The sequence below is a fragment of the Mobula birostris genome, chromosome 7 (assembly GCF_030028105.1).
Source record: "Mobula birostris isolate sMobBir1 chromosome 7, sMobBir1.hap1, whole genome shotgun sequence".
NCBI classification, from domain to species: domain Eukaryota; kingdom Metazoa; phylum Chordata; class Chondrichthyes; order Myliobatiformes; family Myliobatidae; genus Mobula; species Mobula birostris.
The window spans coordinates 20,659,557-20,685,128 of record NC_092376.1 but is presented as its reverse complement, the minus strand read 5'-3'; the positions used below and the strand labels follow the sequence as shown (position 1 = coordinate 20,685,128).

The window sequence follows — 25,572 nt, the reverse complement described above, 5'->3', positions numbered from 1 at the left end:
CCTCAGACAGTTGAAGTTTGGCATGAGTCCCCAAATCCCAAGGACTTTCTACACGGGCGCAACTGAGAGCATCCTGACTGGCTGCATCACTGCCTGGTATGGGAACTGTATTTCCCTCAACCGCAGGACTCTGCAGAGTGTGGTGCGGACAGCCCAGCACATCTGTGGATGTGAACTTCCCACTATTTAGGACATTTACAGAGACATGGACGTAAAAAGTGCCCGAAGGATCATTGGGTACCAAGAGATACTATTACTACTACGTCCACTCAGGCCTAGGGGGCCGGCGTTGGGCACGATGACAGACTCTCCACTTAACCCCCTCCCTCATCCGTGTTCAGTTCATCTACATTATCTGCACTGCTGTCTTCTAGGAGGGTGTTGACCATAGTCTTGGGAGGGCGCCCAGGGTTCCTCCTCCCATGCCTGGGCTCCCATATGATGACTAGGTTGGCAGGTAGCTCGGGGTGGCGTAGGCTAGCGTAGCGGTACCAGAGTTACCCAACCACAAACTGTTCCATCTGCTACCATCAGGGAAATGGTATCGCAGCATAAAAGCCAGGACCAACAGGCTCCGGGACAGCTTCTTCCACCAGGCCATCAGACCGATTAACTCATACTGACACAACTGAATTTCTAAGCTATATTGACCGTTCTGGTGCACATACTTTTTATTACAGATTACTATAATTTGTACATTGCACATTCAGTCGGAGACATAACGTAAAGATTTTTACTCCTCACGTATGTGAAGGATGCAAGAAATAAAGTCAATTCAATTCAACAAAAAAACCTTGGTTTATAATCATTTTTATTTTTATGACAACATATACACAAATTTTTGTACCATGCATGAGTCATGATTACATTAGTACATTAACCTGCACTGCTGTACATATCAGAATTAGGAAAACTACTTAACTCACATTTTGATTGGAAACACAGGGTCAAGTTAGTGACCGTTCAACAAACGGATGCTGGTTATTTCAGTATTATTCTGGGTCCGTGTGGTCTAGGTAATGAAATCATTTGAAGGCATCATACGAGATAAGGAATCATTGTCTTTAGTGGCACAAGCACGTGATTAAGCTCAGAGTCAACACACAGCAATCATTAAACAGAGGATGAGAACTTGTCAACGTGACTGACTTTTGCTGTACTGACGGCTGTTGAGATCGAGGCAAACTGCCATTTTCACAATGGACATAGTACATTCCACCCCTTCCCCCACAGTATTATTTCTAGATTACATTCTATCAGAGTTAAAAAGTAATATTTTCTTCCTTCCTTTTTGGTTAAAGAAAGCAAATCAATGGTGTAACCAGAGTTTACAAGGGAAAAGCAATCAAACCCAATGAAAAGACTGCACAGCAAGGAGTTAACAACAGCATCCCCTGGTGTGGGTGACTTCTACATCTACAAATCTCCTGCATAGCAGAAAAATACAAATATCTATTTTCAAAAAAAAAAATCCAGTACTAAGGTGCAATGGGATTGGTCAAGAAGTGCTCGTGATCGCATACTACCCCGCCTCAAACCCTCTCACGCTGGGGATGCCATTGGCTGGGATAGATCATCGAAGGAGCTAAGAAACAAAATTCTAGGTTGCATCAAATTAGACAGATAGCACATCTTAAGCATTAAAAAAAGTATCCAATCTCCTTCCTGTTCACATCACCCTTCCTCGGTACCTAGGTTGAGCTGTTCAGGAGTGTTTAACATCATCAGTCCTGAGTGTGTTCAATGCTCTTTGTGATTTCCCACAGCAATGAAGACGATCAGAGTAGAAATAGTGATCACGTGAACTTGCCTACGCTCTGAGTGAGCTTTTCAATACTGGAAAGAGATTCTCAAAGACAGGAATATATCCCAACCTGGGGTCCACAGACCTCTCGGTTACTGCAGGGGTCCATGGCGTAAAAAAGGTTGGGAATCCCAGGGAAAATACCTTATTTTCTCAACCTAACTGATGATGGTTGCGGAGAGGATTTTACTAAGAAAATTGGGCGACTGGTAGAAATTCCAAGAAGATTAATTCACTTTCCTTTTCCTCAATCTCTTCCACAAAACTTTCTCAGAGTTAAGCACAAGACTTACTAGGAACTTGGCAAGTGTTTCCTGCACTGGGTCTCATACGCAGTCTTTCTTGCCAGCAGTTGGCTCAAAATAGAGACATCTAATCATATACAATTCACAAAAAGACCAGATCGAAAACATTTGCTAACTTGCAATTCCAATGGAGACTTTACAAATGGTAAACTTCCACTCTGGCCCTGTTATTGTCAGTTAAAAGATACTGGGAAACCACATGCAGTTTTGTTGATAAAGTGCCAACTATATTGAAACAACAGAGTTCTAACATCTAAAACTTGTATGTGTAGTGCAGTCACTTCTTAATTTCCCCTCCAAATATTGTTTCAGTACTGACCCCGCATGATTGTGTGCCACATGAGTTTAGCATACACTTTCAAGAGAGAATTTTTTTTTACATTTGGAGATTCTAGGACAGAATATATTGGAGCAGATTATTTTTAAAAAAAAGAAATATTTTGTACTTAGTAGCAGGAGAAAACACATTAACAGAGCATGTACATAAAACAGCACAAGACATTTTGAACATCTGGTTCAGTATGCCCTTTATCACCACTGTAATACTCTGCTAGGCTGCCTGCTACAAACCCTTGTATTGTTCACTTCTGTGGAATAAATGGGATGGAATATTGGGAAGGTATGAGATCAAATAGCCAACACTGCTGTGCTCAGTGAACAGTGGTGGCCAAAGAGCATCTTCTTCCCCAGAGAATGAATATGCTAAACTGAAGCCTCAGGATTTGCAAGTCACCCCAATTTTACAAAAGGGATGAGAAATTAAATTCAACAGAAATCACTTGAAAAGCTGCAGCTCCCTCCATCCCATCCGATTGTTGGCGAAAATGCCATAAGGAACAAATACTAATCATGTGATTTACACCAGAGATCACTGAGGAGTCTGTTGTCTAATAACATGAAAACATTTCCAAGTCATTCCACGAAGGCCATATACTTAAAAAAAAATGCCATGTCAGAGGGGGCAAAGTTAGCCCTGCTTAAGTCAGGTCAAACTTTGATCACTTGTGTCCATGCTTTGTGCATATACACTTCCAGGTGCAAATAAATTTTTACTTGGAGAAATGGGGGTGATCTGCACCACTACAAGGAACACAATTAAATTCAAAAACAATTCTAAAGCTTTAAAAGTAGAGTTTGGGCCAGTTGGTGGCAGTTATTTAACAAGGCTCTGGGGATAAAGAGCCACCCTGAGCAAGGTCAGTCAATTGGAGAAACCCATTTCCAGAACGGGTGCTGAAATACCACAGCTTCCATCAAAATTGGTAAATGCACGTCATTTTTAGCTGCGCTTGAATGCATCCACGTCTCCAATGACTGTCTTGGTGTTAACTCAAGGTTTTGCAGCCAAATCACATTCATCACTAAGACAGTGTACCTCCGCTTCAGTAATATCACCTGACACCACTCTACCTTTATTAGTCCATTGGCTCCTTTGTCTACGCCCTTGTCAACAATGGATTTGGCAATTCTAATTGTTCCCTTGCCAGTCTTTTACATGCTTATATTTATCACCCAAAACTCTGTTGCTAACTCTTTAACTAACATGCAGTGATCTATTCCCCTATACTCCCACCCCCCGAGGTCACTGAACAACCTTGACTCTTGGTCTGTCACTTATTCCTAATTTATATCAATCTATTCCAACCAGAGACCAATCTCACTCCTGCTGTCATGTTAATCTCTCACTTATCTGTCTGAGAGAACAGCATATTTTAACAAGTGGCCCTGATTTTTCTCACTTTACCAAACAGCATCAGTCTTCCATCTCCTTGGCCCTAATCTCTCCACTTCTTCCTCACCTTCATCTGAACTCTCCACTGTGCCCAAAGCCCCTTTCCCATAGCCCTTCTTTTGTTTAACACCAAGGTTCCCAACTTGGGGTCCACAGACCCCTCAGTTAATGCATAAATAAAATGGTTGTGAACCCCTGGTTTAGCAGGACTTAGCAGGAAGTAGACTTAGACTCAGATTACACTTAGAAATATTATAAAAAGCAAAGTAAACAAATACAACATAATTTTAGCGATACAACTTTGCACATCTTTACGCTTCTAGAGGTAACATGGATACTTCAGTTTTGTTTTTCAGTGCAAATAAAATTGTAGTTTCCAGAATACAGTGTAATCACCAATCAAATTTGAACAACAAACTTCAAATGAAATAGGTTCTAGAATCACAATCTGAATGACAAAATAACATCCAATAAACCCACCAAAAGAAAATTTTAAGGAAGGCTGTTGGATCAGAGATGAGCCACTAAAATGCGCCTGGGGTATGTTTGTAACTTGCAAGGGAATCGCTCAGTATTCCTGACCAAAGCTGCCAGAATGCTTCTGCAAGCGTGGGGCATATTTTGGAAACAAGTGTAATAGAGCTCAATGTATAGAAATGCCCATTTCCTCCATTATCGTGACTATATATATATATATATATATATAGACACTCAACCCTGCTTTCAACTTGGTTCAGCTCCATTTTCGGTCCGTGGCATGACAGTGGAGAAGAACAAGCACAGAAGATGAGAACCAGTGTTTTGATGAAACCAACTTTCAAGATTAAAACACTATTGTGGCTAACAATCCCAAGAAAAACATTTAAATGCACAGTATCTGAGCCATAACTACAAAAATATTGACTTTGTGACACTCATTTACATCTTCAACTATTTTGCTCCCTCGAGCTTATTCTCCATTTTTGAATTTACACCTTTGTGAAATTGAAGCCATTACAAAGAACAATGAACTGAATTTTCCATAATAAATCCTTTCATTAAGCTAAAGCACCTTGAGGAAATACATAATCAAAGCATTAGATTTTGGGACCATCTTAATTAAAAACAACTAATTCAGACCAGCTCACTATTCCCTCTACACTACAAACCCTTGCTTGAATTGAAATTAAGTACAAAATGAAGTATGCCATGCCCACGAAGCTTTTGGCAAATAAAACACAAAATCAAGAGAAAAAAATCAGTTCCAGTAAATCCTAATATTTGATTATTTCAAACAAACATTTTCTGGGAACTATCATGGACTTTAAAAACTCTTGCATTTGCCTCATGGAAAAAAAAGTTTTAATGGAACTTGCCCTCCAACTTTCACACATCATCAAAAAGGACGGATGAAAATAAATAGTTTACAAGGCCTGATTAGGCTCTGCATCGTCTTTCACTTCAGGAGCTGCTGAACAAAATTGCTAAGACTCTGCTGCTGACCAACTCCATCAAGCAGTTCACTAAATGAACAAGTTGCAATGGACAGCAGCATACTTTGCTGAACATCTGCCACCTTTTGTCCTCTCACCATTGTCCGCTTCAATGCATGCACTTCCTCTAACCAAGGCAGAGAAAAAAACCTGTCTCTTTCACCGCAAGGTACATTTTCCAATCAACAAGATTCTTTGAACAGGAGGAGGTACCTCCCTCAAATTACCTGGTTTTTACACATGAGCAACATTGGAAATCTCCATCCTGAAGAATTCAACATGTTGCTTTATTTCCACAAAGATTGAGATCAGCTTAGTTTGACTTTTTGAGCCAAGTGAAAAGCAGGGGAAACGTACTTTGATGCCTACTGGGAGAATGAATCAATAATAGGTGCAGTTGTAGCATCTGACCCTGATGGACAGTTGATGCTGGGAGCAGGAAGAGAAGCTAGTCACACCAATTCCATTCATTCTCCATAGAAACTTTCACCACCATCCTCCTGCTTATTTCCACTATTCCAATGAAACCCAGGAACACGGCCCCTTAAAGTGATACGAAAAGGAAGCAAAAGTCAAATAATCTTACAGCCATTAAAAAAAAATTGCAAGACATACTCAGTAATTTTCTTTGGCTACACATCGCTCCAATTCATCAGCATTTTAAACAGCCACTGTCCAGAAACGACCAAAAGGAGATATAAATTCTCAACCTTTCCACGTCCCTAGCAGGTGAAAGAGATCCTAGAGAAATGGTCAGTTATCCGCGCTGAGGTGAGAACAACAATGAAAAAATGTTTTGGTGTGGCGGTAGCACACTGTGACAAAGTCCAGTGAATTTAGGAAAATTCATACAATCTCTAAGTCTACTTCTCCCATTACATCTTTCTTTGTTTAAAGTAATTGTTAGCTAACAAGTATCAGTATTAAAACAGTGAACATCATGTAATGACATTTTAAATATATCGACAAAAGGACACAGCAGCCACAAACTGCTCTGATGCAAGCACACAGGTGCATTTCGCAACAGCAAAACCAACAGCAAGAAAACAATGTGCCTTCAGTTTAAGCAGTAAGCTTATAGTCCTTTCTCTATCACAGACTCTTTGAAGGATAGAATTCCATTTCACTGTTCACTGAGGTTTCAGTATCACTCAGAAGACATTTCTCCTGTAGTGTCAGTCACCTGAAGTTGGACCAACATGGGGGGTGGGGAGGTGCAAACATGTGTTCGTAGCAACTGCTCACATCACTGGGGAGGTTTTTTAAAAAAAAGTGCAAACTGTAACATGCGACCAGAACTCTGCGCACCAGAAACTGAGGTCGTGTCACCTCCAGTGGCAGAAGAGAGACGGCTGACGCTTCTCTGGGATTAGAAGTGTGTATAGTTGGTACAACCCCTCGCCCTCTCTTTTATTACTTTGAACCTAAAGGCTATGGGCTGGCGGAGCACTCACCGCAGCTGGCGCACGATGCTGGTGTCGACAACGCCAGAGGTCGACAGCATCATGTGACGCGATTATTTTCGGTGCTGTCGTGCCACACCAGCGTACATGCACTCTTAACTGGGGTTTTAAGAGAAGCATCACAGTGTTGAGGCTAAGTCAGTCAGTCAATGAACTAATTGCACAGCCATGGCACCAACAATACAGTAGTCATGGCATTTTCATACCAAAGTTAAAGCTTAACGAAATGCCACACACAGATGTCTTCACATTCTTGCACTGTGAGAAGCTGAGCCAAGAGGTTTTGAGGAGAAAGATGAGGGGGAAAATAAAGAAAACACACAGGCAAACCAGTTCAGTCCCACTGCCAAGAACAAAATAGGCTTTGATCCTTCTCAGGCCACTGCGCGCCTCACTGACGTTATTGCTGTCAAGCATGATCTTCCAAAGGGAAAACTAATCTGGTGCCTCTGGTAATGAGTTCGTGGTCTTCTGTCCCGAGATCATGTTCCAGTGCATCTTCCGAGATGCTCTTGGTTCTCTTGCCGTCCACACTGTTGGATGCGGTGCCCGAGCCAGACGAGCCATTAGCAGTTAGTGTACTCCCTCCATAAGTCAAATTCAGGTCGCCGTCATTAAGTATGAGATCAGAGTCATCGTCCCGGAGCTGTTCTTGATTCTGAAAGATGACAACAAGACATTCAAGAAATTACGTGACAGTAAACCATCAAACTTAAATTTATTACATACACGTACAGGCCGAAGTATACCAAATGTATTTCTCAGTACATTGCAATTCCTCAATCGCCTTGCTGCCAATCTGAAACAGTCCTTCGACCAAAAAGTACATCCAAATAACTAATCAAATACTGTGTGCATGTGTATTGGTGGTGACAAGTGCATTTAATAACAGTTACTGACCTCCTATTACGTCTGAGGGCATGTGAATGGCACAATTGGCCACATTGTTGGATTTATTCTGAACGGTTACTTAGGCAATTGCTAACATTGTCAGCTAGGTATCAAAGTGGTAACAATACTCAGGATGTTATTGGGGCCATTGCCTTGGATGTAGACAATGAATTTAACTTTGATATTGTGGTGTTTACCGAGCCTGGCAATTAGCTTGCAGACATTTCCTCACCAGTCGAGGCGACAGACTCAGAGTGCAGTTGTTGACGTTTCTCTCTGAAGAGTACTCACGCTTATATAGACCCCCATTCACTTCCCTCGCTGCTCCTCAACTGACCTTTTAATTCCATCGCCTCGCGTTTCTTTGGCTCATCGGGGTTCGTAGATGGCGTCTATTTCAATTTGATTGTTTAACGGAGTTATTAGAAGAGAACCACGCTTCTAAAAAATTCTCGTGCCTGCCTCATGTTTGCCACACCAACCACTGCGCACTGATGATGTTACCGCGACTGGTGATGAAACGTCCGCATGCTGATTGCCAAGCTCGGTGAGCAATGCAATATTAAACACCTCAACCCGAGCTACCAATATACACCACCCTCCAAAACAATTGTAACCCTTTCATTGTATTATACAACGGTGGGGTCCAAACTGGATTATCTACATGACATTTCTTCTGCAAACACTTCACCCTCTAATTCTGGTTCTGTCAGCATTCAAGGGGGAGAATGTTGGCAGGCTTTTCCCTCCCATTCATTGTTTAACCGCCCAGCACTGCTCATTACCAGATAAAGCACTGCTAGATTTAATGATCCAGAATTTTATTATGTCCATACTCTTCTGGATGTCTAGTTGATATCTGACTGTTGTAAGATAATATTCAGCCGTGGTAGATAAACTGAAATGGTCGCGTGGTAGGGAGGTGTCAGCAATGAAGTTAGAGAATGGAGGACTAGAATTGGACTGCAGTTGATAGCCACCAGTATGGACATCTAGTTTGAGCTGCTTTGGTCTGCTCATAATCTATCCCATTTACCCGGGAGGTAATGCTACACAACATTGTGGGAAGGGGACAGGATAAAGTATTGGGACTCTTCCTCAAGGATCTGTGGTGACCATTATGTATGGGATGATGGATCTAGGTAGATCTTAAAAGAATTCAAACAGGATTTACTCTCATCAAGATTCATCTTTCACTTATCTCAGCCCACGTCTATCAGCCATATTCTTCCGTACTCAGTTTAAATCTCTATGCATGCTACCAACCTCTTCTTGGTTGAGACCACTTATGTCAATTCAACCAGAAAACTGCTGTCACTGCTTCTTTTAAACAACGTTCAGCATGGGAGAATACAGACTAACCAAGGGAAGGCAGAAGATGACGTGACGGAATCAGGAGTTTATTTTTTGTCCATGTCTGGCTTATTGCTGATGGAATTCGTGGGTCGAGAATCCAAGGACACCTCCCATCTGCATACACTGTTACTTTAAGCCTCAGTGAGTTTGTTGCTCATCTGGGAATAATAATGGATAATCATGGGCATTGGTTGGGAGATACAATCCTGCAAGAGGAATGGAGGCAGGTTGTTGCTTGACAGATTTTCCAATTAAGAGGTGTCCCAGATCAGCCTAAAGCTGGGAAGTGACAACCCCTTCCTGTTAAGACTGTTATTAACCACTGTTTACAAGAGCTCTGTTTAGTTCTGTTTACTACACTGCTATTGTGGACAACCTGTGCAACACTACCATCGCTTCTCATCTGGATGGTGTGAATGTGCACCCATTAGTGTATAATATTACAATAATTCTTGCACAAACACCTTATCAGTGTGAACTTGGAAATCTTGTAATATTTGACTTGTAAATCTTGTACATCTTATAAATCTTATTTTTAAGGTAATTTTTTTTAATACTTTCTTACTTCTCTTCTAATATTTGTATAGCTGTGCACTGGTAATGCTACTGTGACCCTGTAATTTCCTTTGGGATCAATAAAGTATCTAGCTATCTAACTGTCATAATGAAGAACATTTTACAGAGTGCATCACTCTTGCCCAGAAGAACCGTGACTCATTAGATCACCCGAGGGAAATTAAAATGCTGTTGTCTAGCTTTTAAAAAAAGCAATCCAATAATCTTATAGACTGTTACTGATATCAGCCTTTTCATTTGATTAGTTGATTGAATTTTAAACTCCATAGCTGCCTTGAAGGCATTTGAATACAGAGATAAAATTATCTATTAAAACCGGTGGATCTTCAGGTGTGAAGGCCTTGGGTCAGAGGGAATTGGCTTGGCGGGCAACTTGACCAATCAGATTAATTACTCATGGCCAGATGAAAGCAATAATGGACAAGGGCAAGGCAGGCCAGCGAATGGCCAAGCCTTGTCCAACAGGATGGAGAACAGAGTCAGGTCAGGAGTACCTCCACATTCCCTTCAATCACTCTGATTAAGTCAACTTTAATCTAGCCCTCATGCAGGGCAATAACTGACAAGCAGCCCATTGAATGGCCAGATTGAGGGATTTGGTATGTCACCAAAGCCTCTAGCAAATGTCTACAGATGGACAGTGGAGAGCATTCTGACTGGTTGCATCACCCCCTGGTATGGAGGATCCAATGCACAGGAACAAAAGAGGCCACAGAGGGTTGTAGACCCAGCGAACCCCATCACAACACGATCCTCCCCACCATCCAGGACATCTTCAAAAAGCAGAGACTCAAGAAGGTGGCATCCATCATTAAGGACCCTCACCATCCAGGACATGCCCCCTTCTCATTACTACCATCAGGAAGGAGGTACAGGACCCCGAAGATGCACACTCAACATTGTAGGAACAGCTTCTTCCCCTCCACCATCAGGTTTCTAAATGGTCCATGAAGACCATCTCACTATTCTGCTAAAGCAATTTTTATCTTTGTAACTTAGAGTATCTTTTTATGCCTTGCCCCGTACAGCTGCTACAAAACAAATAAAGGCATCTGTTAAGTCTTGCGAGACCATGGATCTGCGCCTGACTCTCCAGGGCACAGGCCTGGGCAAGGTTGTATGGAAGACCGGCAGTTGCCCATGCTGCCTGCAAGTCTCCCCTCTCCACGACACCAATGTTGTCCAAGGGAAGGGCATTAGGACCCATACAGCTTGGAACCAGTGTCGTCGCAGAGCAATGTGTGGTTATGTGCCTTGCTCAAGGACACAACACACGTTGCCTCGGCTGGGGCTTGAACTCATGACCCTCGGGTTGCTAGTCTAATGCCTTAACCACTTGGCTACGTGCCCTTACACATTACAAAACAACAAATTTCACAACACATGTCAATGATAATAAACAGGATTTCCTATGTCTCAGAATCTATGTCAGAATCCCAAACATGGATGAAAGGAGGAGAATTGTGGGCAGTAAAAACTAGCTTCGGTAACAATTGACCATGGAGTCAGAAGAAAATTTGATTTTGATTTTACATGCTCCAATCTGTATTCGACCCTCGAATGCGACAATGTCATTGACTTTTCATGACTTTGTAAGCTATTCAAGTTTTGGAGCAATGAAAGAAAGGCAATAAAAAAAATGGTGTTGCCAGTGACGCTACATCCCTTCAACAATTAAAGCTCAATTCCGTACAGAAGCTTGGCGCCGTCGAGAGTAGAGCAGCCATTTGGATGGTTCTCATCCATTGTTCTTAACATCTATTCACTCCAAGTATGGAGCACAGAGACAGTAGTATGTACCACCCACAACATGTACTGCAGTTTTTCCGACAGCATCTGCCAAACCTGGGCCTTCACCATCATGAAGAATATGGCACATCTCCTCCAAGTCTCTTGCCACCCTAACCCCGCAACACACTGCCAGAAATTTCTCTTCGCAGAGACTAAATTCTGCAACTTCCTGCCCATACGTGTGGTGGTAGGACAATGAGCAGAAGCAATGTAGCAGTTCACTACCCTATCAAAAGGCGACAAGCAATGGTCAATATACACTGGCAATACCCAATGACACTCAGACCCCACAAAGCATTTATGAATACACCTTACTGTATCATTTGCTCCATTTTTTTGCCCCAAGTGGTTACAACTTCTGAGGTTTTTGTTGCAATAAGTTAATCAAATGAAGGATATGTAACTTTCTAAAAATAAATTCAGCAGTAAATATCCTTCCTGTAAATAATCTTCAACCGTTTATATTTATTAGAGAAGTTTGGAATGCTTTACAGGAAAGAGCAGCTAGTACTTACTTCGCATGCTTGAGGACTTGTCAGGCACCGTGCAATTGGACCACACCAGCCGGGCAGAGTAGCTGTGAGCGGGGGACCACTGTGAGTTAGCATTGGCTTCAGATAACTGGAGGATTATCTGTTCAGGAAAAACTCCAAAAACCACAAAGGAAATTTAAATGTTTACTGAACTCCAGACACTTGGCATCGAATCGCGGTGAAGACCATAAGCCCTTAAGACTCCCGTAGGAGAATTAGGCCTACTCGGTCTGCTCCACCATTCGATCATGGATGATTTATTATCCCTCTCAAACACATTCTCCCGCTTTCTCCCTATAACCTTTGATGCACTGACGAACCAAAACCCTATCAACCTAACGACTTGGCCTCCACGTCCATTTGTGGCAATGAATTCCACAGATACACCACCCTCTTGCTAAAGAAATTCCTCCTCATTTCTGTTCTAAAGGAAGATCCTTGTACACTGAGGCAGTGCTCTCCGGTAGTAGACTCTGCCACTACTGGAATCGTCCTCTCAACATCCAGCCTATCTAGGCCCTTCAATATTCAACAGGTTTCAAAGACACTCCCCCTCATTCTTCACAACACCAGCGAGTACAGGCTTGGGGTCATCAGGGTCTCAACCCGAAACAGGAATGTCCATTTCCCTCCACAGATGCTGCCCGACCCGCTTTTGCTCCACATCCCAGCATCTGCAGGCTACTAGTATCTCCTTTTAGAATCGCGCATCTTACCTGGGAGATGCACTTATGACGAATTTCACCTGCTTTCTGACATTTTCATTACCTCTCTTAGTCTCCATCCTTTCTATTAACTCAGTGTGACCCAAACCCCTTGGTGATACCAGACCCAGATTAAACAAAAGGATGGTTCCCAATGCTCTATTTGCCCCTGTGGAATGCCGGCTGGTATCTGCATTCCCTGTGGTATTGACACTGAGAATCCAGCACTTTGGGGACAGGGGTCAGGTGGAGAACGGCTACATCTTCATCTCAAACCTTTCCCCTTTTAATATCCGTGCTGGTCTCCAATATGCTGCCCACAAGTAACCCAGTATTCCCCTATCCCTGTTGGGGGAAGGACAGGATGGAGGAGGGGTTCTTGGTCAGGATATCGGCCATGGAAGATATAATGTCGACCGTAAGGTACACCGTAGGAGGAACACAGACCTTTAAAATCTGACGATCTAGTGACCAATGCATAGCAAGCAAAACAAATGCAAAAAGCGACTTTCGGTGCACTGCTTAATAACAATGCATCAAGTCAGTTTGTGTGTTGAAGTTGTTGGTACTCAATTAAGAATTTTGTATTAATACGTGAAGTGCTGCACTGTCGAGAGAAATTCATTCATTATGAGAGCGTACAGATGTCACCATTTGCTACATGGAGATTATTTTCCTGTAAATGGCTGCAAGAAAATTCCAAGAACTACAAAAGCACTTCTGAAAAACTGTACATCCACCACCACATTCACAATAGCCAATCCTCTCCACAGCCCCTCAGCACCCTTCATCCCCCCAATGCACTGCCACTTTACCCTTACACTCCACGCCTCATGCCCCAGACTGACGGTCACCGTGCTACTGTTCTCACGTGCCCTGCTGCTACCGAGGAGTTCCTCTTTCCAAGAATCACTCTGCCACTTCCAGTCATCTTATGTACAAATACTCCTGCACCGAGTATCACTTTATGCATATACAATCAGTCTATATGGCTAAGTTCAAACAATAACTTGTACATTGTGTTTATAGGATGGTGTTTATACACATATTTATTGCATTTTATTATTTGGTTCTTTATGCAGCATTGGATCTGAAGTAACTATCATTTCCTTTTCCTTTACACTCGTGTACTGGCGAATAGCAATAAATAATCTTACATCCTGAACAAACAAAGACTGAAAAACAACTAACATGCAAAGATGACAAATTATGCAATTAAAAATGAAATAATGCTGAGAACTCGAGTCGCAGAGTCCTTGACACGTGAGTCTGTAGGTGGTGGACATAGTTGCTGAGGTGAGTGAAACAATTCTTCATGGTTTTAAATGACAGCTCCTGGCTTTTCAAAACAGGAAACAAGATGCTTTAGCCACCCAACGGCCAGCAGTAAACAAAAATATGCAAGCTTTTGACGGAACTGACACGCCATTAAAGAAGTTGCAACCTGTTGGAGAGTTTAGTAACAACATGTGAGGATACATTGTTCTGAGAACAAGTACTGTTTCCACGGCAACCCTGCATCTGTTCAGTCCAATGAACTTGAACATCTGTAATACAGCTGTGCTACTACGAGACTTCTATGTAAAAACAATCACCAGCTGGTTGCAAAGCAACTCCCTCCACCCCCTGCACACTTAGCCAGTTTTATTCTCAAAATCATATTTAATCTCCTTAAAACTGTACTTTCCTTGCATTTAAAGGGTTTGATCACAGATGAACTAAACTTGCCATATACATTTACATGTATTAGGAATTTGCTGTGGTGTGTTGGCATGACATATAACAAAAAAAAAATCAACATTCAACAGATATACAGAATAAAGAATGATTAAAAAAATAAAGTTACAAGTCCATATATGGAATAAAATGTGCATTAAATACACAATACCAGCAGCTGTTGTAAACAGCATTATTAAAACACACACAAAATACTGGAGGAACTCAGCAGGTCAGGCAGCATCTATCAAAATGAATAAACAGTTGATGCTTCAGGCCGAGACCCTTCTGCAGCACTGAAAAGGAAGGGAGAAGAGGCCAGATTACGAAGTCTTTTAAGGAGTTTACAAATGCCATGCAGTGACTGAGGTGGGGTTAAATTTTGATTAACATCATATAAATAAAACTGTCATATTGTTTTAAAGACAAGTTGCAGCTCGTTGAGACAATTCATACAATGTTTATAATGTTGTTTTGAAGTAAGAATACAAAACAGGATGATATACACAACTAAACATAGATCACGAAACACTACTGGAGAGAAGCAACTTCGATCATCTGTGAAGATGTCTGACATCCTCATACGACAATATTACTTTATAACCAATTGCCATAATTTGTTCCATCTGCTTCATATTAATTGAAGTTTATCCTCTAAACTTGTAGGTGGAGAAACATTCAAAATGACTGAACTGGAACACGCTATTCAGATTCAAGGAAACAGGAAAACTCCAAAGATGTTTATCTCATTGATGCCAAGTTCCCCTTTTGTTAACTGAAACGGTTCTTTCAACCATGCCAGTTTATTTTTATATTCCAAGCTGAGCTCACTTGTTATTTTGGCAAGAATGAGAACATATTGAATCTACCGTACAAACAGAACAAAATCCTTTCCAAAGGAGACTGACAGGGAGGAGCAGGGCAACAGAACCATCTAACAGCTTTTATTTATTCATAATCACTTGCCAAAAAAGCAAGACTATTCAGGCTGAGGTGCTTTTTCTTTAACAAAAGGCTGCAGTGTTAATGACACGGCAATGCTCAGACCCAAGGAGAAAAGAGTCTGTGCTCTAGCCTCAGCCAACGTCTCATTAAGTAAAAATGAGCCTCTCCAGAAAGGGCTCTGTCTCTCCCCCCCAACCGACCCCCAAATAAACAAATTGAAACTGGCCAGTTTCAGAAAGCAAACAGGACTAGGTGAAACCTAGACTGTATAGGCTAAATGTGTAGACTACTTTCTAAAGGGGGAGCCAAATTCAGAAAAAAGAGGTGCAATCGTAAGGTAGGGAAATGCAATGTTAGCACTCATTTCAAGAGGATTAGAATATAAAAGCAAGGATGTAATGTTGAGGCTCGACAATGCACTGGTCAGACCTCTCAGAATTAGGGAGTATTGAGAGCAGTTTTGGGCCCCTTATCTAAGAAAAGCTGTGCTGGCATTGGAGAGAGTCCAGTGGAAGTTCTCAAGAATGATCCTGGGGATGAAAGGGTTAATGTATGAGGAGTATTTGATGGAATGGCAGAACAACTTGATGGGTCAAAGGGCCTAATTCTGCTCCCACATCTTATGGTCTGAACCATTATATAAAAAGAGAATGGTTCAAGGGCATTTCCCTGTTGTGTTAAAATTGTTTTTTTTCTGTTATTTAGGTATATTGAGTCTGGACCAGCTGGACAAAAATGTGTGAAAGAGGAAATATTACATTTAACTCAAAGCTAAATTCTTCAAAATTTGGGGAGGGAATGTTAAAAGAGTGAGAGCCATGCCCAGGCATCCACTTACATGACACAAAAGTGGTCACCAATCTCCCAAATCAGGGACCTCAGCAGCATGGAAAACATTTCTTTTTGTTGCAAACATCTTGTGTTTTAAAAATTGAAGAATCAACATTTTAGACCATGAGGCATAATAGCAGAATTAGGCCATCCAGCCCATCAATTCGGCAGAAGAAATAATCCACAGAACATAACTTCATTCACATTGTTATCAATGGTTTTATCTTCAAAATACAACAGCTAAGTATTAGATAACACTTTATAATGTCTAATTCACCTGAGGGTATGGTTTTCTGTTTCACTAACTGTGGAAGTCGTGAAGAAATTCTAACAGATTCCTTTCCCTCTCGTTAGAATGTAGAACAGGTTGAAAGGAACAGGGGCACCACAGGGAAACTGTTGTCTGGTCTTTAATATTCAGCAAGAACATTAGATCAAACAAAACTACATCTTTTTTTTATATACAAAGCATCCAGACTGGTTGCACCAACAGCCTGATATGGTTACACCAATGCCTAGGAACAGAGAAGTCTACAAAAAGTGGTGGGTAAAGCCCAGTCCATTACAGGCAAAGCCCTCTCCACCACTGAGTACATTTACAAGGAGGGCTGCTAACGTGAAAGCAGCATCCAACATCAAGGACTCCCACTATCCACGGCTACGCACTCTTCTTGGTACAGCAATAGGGCGGGATGATCCTTTGGTCTCATGCCACAAGGTTCAGGAACGGTTATTACCTTACAACCATCAGGCTCCTGAACCAGCACTCCACTTCACGCACCTCAAGTCTTAACTGACTTGCGTTCATCAGGGCACACATATAAATATATATACGCACACACACACACACACAGTATGTATATATGCTTACCGTAATTTACCGTATTCTGTATTGCAATGTACTGCTGCCGCAAAGCAACACATTTCATGACACATGGCAGTGATATTAAACCTAATTCTGACTGTGCTGTATCGTTAAAAATGAGTTTACTGATAAAGTCATTAAATTGCTGTGTAACATCAAAAAAGAAGTGATGTTAAAGACTGTTCAGTATTAACATCCAAGAATCTGGAAAAGTCGGGGGAGTCACTCAACGCAGTGACAGAGACGGCAGAGATAGATAGGTATATGGACAGGTAAGGAATGGAGGGTTATGGGCTGAGTGCAGGTCGGTGGGAGTAGGTGAGAGTAAGCGTTCAGCATGGACTAGAAGGGCCCAGATGACCTGTTTCCGTGCTGTAATTGTTATATGGTTACTATCCAGCTTTAACACAAATCACCAGGGACAAATTTCTGTTGGGTCTTAAAAGAGCATGGGGAAAAAGACCTGAGTGTGACTTTTGAGACAAAGGAGTGGGATAAAATTTGCAAAAATGTGAAAACAATGTCAAGAGACCCGAGGGTGCGCCTTATTCAGTTTAAGATTCTACACTGTTTTTATTGGACTCCAGCAAGGTTACATAGATTAGGGTTGGAAAACACCCCTGAATACTGGCTCTGTCAGGTGGATAAAGGGGACTCAGTACATGCCCTCTGGTCCTGTCCCAGAATTCAAGAATTTTGTATTATGATACATAAGTATATTGGTGAAGTTTCAGGTATTCAGCTTCCTTTCTGCCCCAGACTTTTTGTCTTGGGAGATGCACTTGGGTTACTTGGGGATAAACACTCTCAAAATTGGATCCAGACAAGTATAATGGTAGGAAGACAAATTATACTTAGAGGCTGGAGGAACTTGGGGGGGACCATCATTTCAGGAGTGGGTCACAGATATAGCCAAAGTGGCAGCTTTTGAAAGCATGTCTTACAAACAGTTTGATAGATTGGACATCTATACACAAAAATGGGGCAAATATTTAGATTTCCTGGGGGAGGGGGGAGGAAATAGTGATGATTGTAGTGGTGAAGCATATTGCTGAATGGCAGCCTTTTTTGTTATTAGAGGTCTAAATAGACACACATGGTTATTATATTGATATTTATTTCTGCCATGTTTTTTTATTTTATGGATAATTTTATGTTTTGTAAGCTATGATTTACATAACTTCAACACTGACTCAAGGGTTCGGGGAAAAATTTGTAAAAGAATTCAGTAACAGTTAAATCATAAAAAAAAAGAATCTGGAAAAGTCATCCAGCCCTGTATCTCTTTCACCAATCAACTTCCCAGTTCTTTAATTCACCCCTTCTCCTACTCATGGACTCAAATCCAGAAACAACATTCATAAACATAATCAGGAGCAATCCAGCATTTTAACCCAACTCCACTATTCGCTCGTGAAAAAGTGGCTTCAGCAGTCAATTCCCCCTCCTCCATTTCAGTCCAGCTGATCAAGAAACAAGCAACTCAGGAGACCACAAGGATCAGATATTAGATGTGCATTTTTGAATTTAAGAGAGGCTACAAAACATAGCCTACAGTTAGTAGAAAGACTTTCAATTCAACCTACCCTCAATTGGAGTCCTGGGATACAGAGCACAGTGACCAAACCTCAAAGTTTCCCATGGAATTCAGACAAAGGAGACACGGAATTGTCAGGGAAAAGGATACTTGTGGTCAAAGCTGTACCACAGCCTGAAGAGCCATGCACTTTCCTGCTTCGTCCTGCTAGTCCTTTCAGGGTGTGTAACATCCTATGAAGACAGAAGAAAACAAGCATATTTTTACGAAGTTTAAATGGCAAAATATTAATCAACAATACTTCACATAACGAAATTATTCCAAGGAATTTTGCAGAGAAGCGTTTGGAGAAAGTGATATTAAGAGGGCTATCACGAGTCAACAGGAAGTAATCAATAGTTGAGAGACAGCTGACAAATGTGGCCAGAGCAGCATCTATGGAAATGAATAGAGTCAATGTTGCCTGATCTGCTGAGTTCCTCCAGCATTTTGTGCGTGTTACTCTGGATTTCCAGCATCTGCAGAACCTCCAGTGTTTATGATAACATTGTAATTAATGTCTCTTAGATAGGGACATGGACAAATGAAAAATGGATGGCTATGCAGGAGAAAAGCACTGGATTGATCTTGGTGTAGGTCAAAAGGTCAGCAAAACATCGTGGGCCAAAGGACCTGTACTCAGCTGCTTGGTCTATGTTCCAATGATGGGACAAAGTTGGACTTGAGTCCACGCGAGTCCAGGAGCTGCCAGGAGTTGGCAGTGGCAAGTACAATTGTGGCATTTAAAAGACATTCGGACAAGTAGATGCTCAGGAAAGGTTGAGGGATCTGGGCCAAATGCAAGCAAGTGGGATGAGCACATTAAAGAAATTGGTTGCCATGGATGAGTTAAGCCAAGGGCCTGTTTCCAGGCTGTATGACGGTAGGACTCGGTTCCCCTTGTATACTTTGTCCACAATTTTATTCCTGTGTCTTTGTAAGCTGAACACAGTTTTATAGGGAATAACTTCTGTCTACTTATTCCAGCTAAACCAGTCAATTTCCTTGGTATTCTCAATATAAATGTGCAACAGACTGGGTATGGCTTTAATACCAAAGTTTCGGCAGTGAATAGAGTTGGCAGCAGAAACATGGCCATTAATTGATGTTATGTGATCTGCTCTGTAGCAAGTTTAAACCTTTCATTAGTACCAGTGAAGGAATCAGATACTGTACTTCGAGCAAATCAAACAAGGTCACCCAATCCCTCCTTACGATGCCGCCCTCAAGGATTGTAAAGGATGTTTTTGTCTAGTCCTGATCTTTATTGCTCCATCATAGTTTCCATTGTCAGCCTTCACCATAACTTGACCTCAAACAGATTTCATTGAAAATCATCGTACTACTATCAAAAGTCTCCTCAAAAATATTTTTCAGCAGAAGCAACCCTTCCATCTATTTTGAATTCCGTCATGGCCGATTTAAATCTCAACTCCGTTAGCCTATTTTTTGCTTCACACTCTCACCTAACAAGAACACAGCGGCACAGTCTGGAGAAGATTAACAGGGGTGGGGTGGGGGTGGGGAGAGAAATAAGATTTAGGCATTTACCGCACTATGCGTGAAGTGCTTCACATTCTCTCTCATCAGGCCTTGCTTCAGCTTAAAAGATGACACTCCTGCTTTCAGCATTGCACGCAAGTTTTTTTCTCCATTAGCTCTACCTTCACAAAATTACACACAGTGGCCACTTTACTAGAGGCCAAATGGGGGCCTATATAACACTAGACCACAAATATTTTGCTTTCTGAATACTTTTGGACGCACCTTATGAATTTTGGGCTACTGATCATGAAAATCACCATGAAATTTCCCTATCACGCACCATTTTTTAAAATGGCCTGTATTTGTTATTTCAATTCCTAATTCAAGTCAGAATAACTGATGCAAAGATTAAGAAAGGCATTCTTGTTGGTCCACAAATCAAACAGGTTATCAAAGACAGGTAATTCGAAGAACTTCTAGAGGGACCAAAGAAAATCATATGGAAGGCATTCAAGGATGTTGTTGAAATTTTTCTTTACAACTACAGAGCACCAAACTATGTGCAGCTGGTCGACAACACGCTTCGAGCATATAAAACCATGAAGTGCAACGTGTCACCAAAGATTCATTTTCTGCATTCCCATTTAGCCTTCTTCCCTACAAATCTTGGTGCTGTCAGTGACAAGCATGGCGAGAGGTTTCACCAGGACATTGCGGTCATGGAGAAACGGTATCAGGGCAACTGGAATTCATCAATGCGGGCTGATCATTGTTGGCTGCTTAAGCGAGAAGCCTCAGACATAGAGTACAAATGAAAGTCATCATCAAAACTTTTTTAGCTTCGTTTAATTATTGCAAAGCCTCAGCACCATTATGCAATTATACTCAATAAAAGATATTTTTTTGTTTCTCCAAATTCCTAATGTGACACAAATAGTCTGAAATTATGTGTTCAGCTTCAAGTGGTCGATCATAAACAAAAAAAATTCTGAGGAAGCAACACTTTTGGAAAAGGTTTGTTGTCCAGTGTAATGTAACCATTATAAACAATTCCGTGTGCCATACATTGTGGCCACCACAGTAGCATAGCAGTTAACGTGATGCTATTCCAGCGTGGGGTACGTCAGAGTTCAGAGTTCAATTCCAGCGCCATTCTGTACAAAGTCTCTGTACATCTGTACGTGGATTTTCCCTGGGTGCTCTGGTTTCCTCCCATAGTCCAAAGGCGTACCAGGTAAGTTAATTGGTCATTGTAAATTGTCCCGTGATTAAGTTGGGGTTAATTGGGGTTGTGGCAGCCTGACTCAACTCTGCACTATAACGCTAAATAAATAAATAATGTGAATCTGATGGATGTAAGGCTACAGGCCAATTGTGGGTAAATAGGATTATAAGTACAATGGTTGTCATGGAGACAGCAGGTTGAAGGTTATCTGACCATGAGGCCCCAGTTATATATTTCTCTCTACACTAGACGGGTTCTCAGTTTCAAGATTGGTGGGTCAACGTAGTAAGCCAATCAGAAATTTAACAGAAACATCTATGTTCATGAAACATGGATAAGATTAGCATTTATCACCAACCATTTTAGATTCAACTCCATTGATTGATCTGGAGTCACATATATGACTAACCCAGCTCTAGATGGGAGACACGAGGAATTCTGCAGATGCTGGAAATTCAAGCAACACACATCAAAGTTGCTGCCTGGCCTGCTGCGTTCACCAGCAACCTTGATGTGCATTTCTAGATGGGAGATATCCTTCTCTGAGGTCAAGTATCAGCAAAATGGGGTTTTTTAATGTTCATCCATGGTCACTATTTACTTTTACTGGATGCTCCTTTCAATCCAGATTTTAATTTAAATTCCACAGTTACCACAGCTGGATTTGAATTCATGATTCTGAATCAATCCAGGCTTCTGTCAATGCCACTCCCTTTCCTTGCATTTTCTAAATGTGGGAATCGAAAGAAAATGAAGCACTCAAACATCACAGTAAAATTTGGGTCAACTACCGACAGGAAAGGTATCAATAAGATTGAAGCATTATGGAGAAAATTTGCAAGGCTGTTGTCAAAACTCAAGGATCTGAGTTATAGGGAAAGGCTTGATAGGTTACGATTTTATTCCCTGAAGCATAAGAGAATAAAGGCAGATTTGACAGAGTATAAATTATGAGGTTTATAGATACAGGTTTCCCCTGCTATCCGAATGTACAGCGTTCCTATGAAACCGTTTGTAAGCCAAAACGGCATAAAGCAAAGAAGCAATTACCATTAATTTATATGGGAAAAATTTTTGAGTGTTCCCAAACCCAAAAAATAACCAAATCATACCAAATAACACATAAAACCTAAAATAACACTAATATATAGTAAAAGCAGGCATGATGTGATAAATACACAGCCTATATAAAGTAGAAATAACGTATGTACAGTGTAGTTTCACTTAACAGAATCAGGAAGTTTGAGCCAAAACCGATTTTCAAAAAAATCGGCACTTACCCCCATGTGCACATCACACATTCGCACGTCACGCATTCGCACGTCACGCATGCGCACACACCTGCCCATGCAAGGCTTCACGGTCATAGTAGTCTTTCTCGGGGTAAACACAAGTTTAAAGCCAGCGTCTTTTTTCGTAAAAGCGAAAATCCTCTTTCGGTTAACGAAAACAGGTACTAATGTAGGTCTTTCGTAAAAGCAAGATGTCGTAAAGAGAACGTTCGGAAAGCGGGGGACACCTGTAGGTAAATGCAAGCAGGCTTTTTCCACTGAGGCTAGCACTAGAGGTCACGGGTTAAGGAGGAAGGGTAGAATGTTTAAGGGAAACATGAGGGAGACTTCTCCACTCAGAGGGCAGTGAGAGTATGGAATGAGCTGCCAGCACAAGTGGTGGATGAAGGTTCGATTTCAAAATTTGAAAGGTTTGGATAAGCACATCAATGGGAGGGGCACTGAGGGCTATGTCCAGGTGCAGGTCGACAGGACCAGGCAGAATAGTAGTTTGGCTCGGACAAGAGGAGCCACAGTGCCTGTTTCTGTACTGTAGTGCTCTATGACTCTTAACACACCCCACGTTCAGATGGTAACCAAATTTTAACTTAGTTCTTGAACACAGCATATCTTCACCCAGGGCTGAAAAGATATTCCAGACATCCATTGAGAAGATACCTAGCAATTCCTGGTAACCCATCTGTCCGTGTCTGGGTTTAGTGATTGCGCTGTTATTACTTACGCCTTGAATCACTTGGAAGCTCTCATTGTTGGGTGCAGGATCCTGGTCTGGATCAACTCCAACTCTGAAAGGGAGATGCACACAGATACAAAGATCAGACAGGAAAGTCAAATTTACGGCACGTCTGCATCAGTGCACCCCAACTGAAAGATGCAGTCACACAGCAAAGTACCTGTAAAGGTTTACGACCAAATGATCCAATCTGCCATGCAGCCCTGAGGTGATTGATAACCTATTACAGTACATCCATTGCCACAGCCTTAAATTTAAGTCAAAATTCAAATAAAGAGATTTGAGAACTACATTGTATTTGAGTCAGTCAACTGGTGAATGAATTTTAACTGGAGCAAGTCTGGGTTGCTTTAAACAGAGTGTTATTAAGTGAGGTATATTGTAAAATCATGAGAAGCCTAGGTAGTGTGATTAAGACTTATTTCTTTTGCTGAAGTTTGATACACTAAGGGGTGTGGAATTTATTGGTAGGATGTAGGTAAAGGATGAGACAGGTCTGGAACACATTGCCTGATGGGGTCTAGAGGGAGAAACACGCTTATTAAATACATGGACGTGACCGGTAGGTGCCAGTAACATCCTTGTAGATTTTCTCTGCACTCTTTCAATCTCATTTACATCTTTCCTGTAGGTAGGTGACCAAAACTGCACACAATATTCCAAATTAGGCTTCATCAACGTCTTATACAATAATCAACATCCCAACTCCTGTACTCAACACATTGATTTATGAAGGCCAATGTGCCAAAAGTTTTCTTTACAACTCTCTGTGACGTCACTTTCAAGGACTTATGGTTCTGCAGTCTGAGTTCCACCTGTTCTACTACACACTTCAGAGCCCTACTGCTGACAGTGTAAATCCTACAAAGCTCTCACAAAGTGCAACACCTCAAACTTGTTTGCATTCAATTCCATCTGCCATTTCTTAGCCCATTTTTCCAACTGGTCTAGACCCCGCTGCAAGCTGTAATAGTCTTCCTCTCTATCTACTGCACTCCAACCTTGGTGTCATCCACAAATTTGCTGATTGTTTACCTCATTATCATCCAGATCATTGATATAGATGACAAAGAACAGCGGACCCAGCACTGATCCCTGCAACACACCACTAGTCACAAGCCTACAGTCAGAGAAGCAACCATCTACAACGCTCTGACTTCTTCTGCAAAGCAAATGTTTAATCCAAATTACTACCTCATCTTGAATACCATGCAATTTAACCTTCTTGACCAACCTCCCATGAGATACCTTGTCAAAGACCTTGCTAAAGTCCATCCAGAAAACATCTACTGCCTTGACTTCACCAACTTTCTTGGTAACTTCCTCAAAAAACTCTCGAAGATTGGTTAGACATGACTTACCACACACAAAAGCCATGTTGAAAACCCCTAATCAGTCTCTGTCTATCCAAATATTTATATATCTGGTCCCTTAGAATACCTTCCAATGACTTTCCCACTACTGATGACAGGCTCACAAGCCGATAATTTTTTGGCTTATTCTTAGAGCCCTTGAACAACAGAACAACATTAGCTATCCTCCAATCCTCTGGCAGCTCACCTGTGGCTGCAGATGTTTTAAATATCTCTGCTAGGGCACCAACAATTTCTGCGCTAGCCTCCCACAGGGTCCGAGGGAACACCTTGTCAGGTCCTGAGGATTTATCCACCCTAATTTTCCTCAAGACAGCAATCCTCTGTAATCTGTATAGGGTCATGACATCACTGTTGCTTTGCCTCACATCTACAGACCCTGCCCGTCTCCTGAGTAAGTGCAGATGCAAAAATTCCGTTTAGGATTTCCCCCATCTCTTTTGGCTTCACGCATAGCTTACCACTTTGACCTCCCAGAGGATCAATTTTGTCCTTGCTGTCCTTTTGCTCTTAACACATCTGCAGCAGCCTTCGCCTTGTCTACTACAGCAACCTCATGCCTTGTTTTAGCCCTCCTGATTTCCTTAAGTGTTCACTTGCATTTCTTATACTCATGTACCTCTTTTGTTCCCGTCTGCCTATACCTGCTATGCACCTCCTTTTTCTTAACCAGGGCCTTAATTCTCTTGAAAACCAAGGATCCCCAAACCTGCTATCCTTGCGTTTTATTCTGACAGGAATATACATACTCTACTCGCAAAAATCTCACTTTTGAATGCATCACAATTACCAAGTACACCTTTGCCAGTAAACAACCTGTCCCAATCCAAACTTGCCAGAACCTTCCTGATACCATCAAAAATGGCCTTTCTCCAATTAAGAATCTCAACCTGACAACCAGATC

At 41.6% G+C, this 25,572-nt stretch overlaps 1 protein-coding gene across 2 annotated transcripts in view; it reads right to left on the bottom strand.

Annotated features, from left to right (window-relative positions):
- Nucleotides 1-779: 779 nt before the first annotated feature.
- The window catches only part of slc9a7 (solute carrier family 9 member 7), a 168,029-nt gene continuing 143,236 nt past the window's right edge, over nucleotides 780-25,572 (bottom strand). For both annotated transcript variants that reach the window (XM_072262709.1, XM_072262710.1), the window contains 4 exons: nucleotides 23,284-23,347; nucleotides 18,672-18,754; nucleotides 11,906-12,011; nucleotides 780-7,434 (listed from right to left, as the gene is read on the bottom strand). In XM_072262709.1, the coding sequence (XP_072118810.1) occupies nucleotides 7,186-7,434; nucleotides 11,906-12,011; nucleotides 18,672-18,754; nucleotides 23,284-23,347 (502 nt within the window). In that variant the 3' untranslated portion in view covers nucleotides 780-7,185. The remainder of the gene's footprint in view (nucleotides 7,435-11,905; nucleotides 12,012-18,671; nucleotides 18,755-23,283; nucleotides 23,348-25,572) is intronic.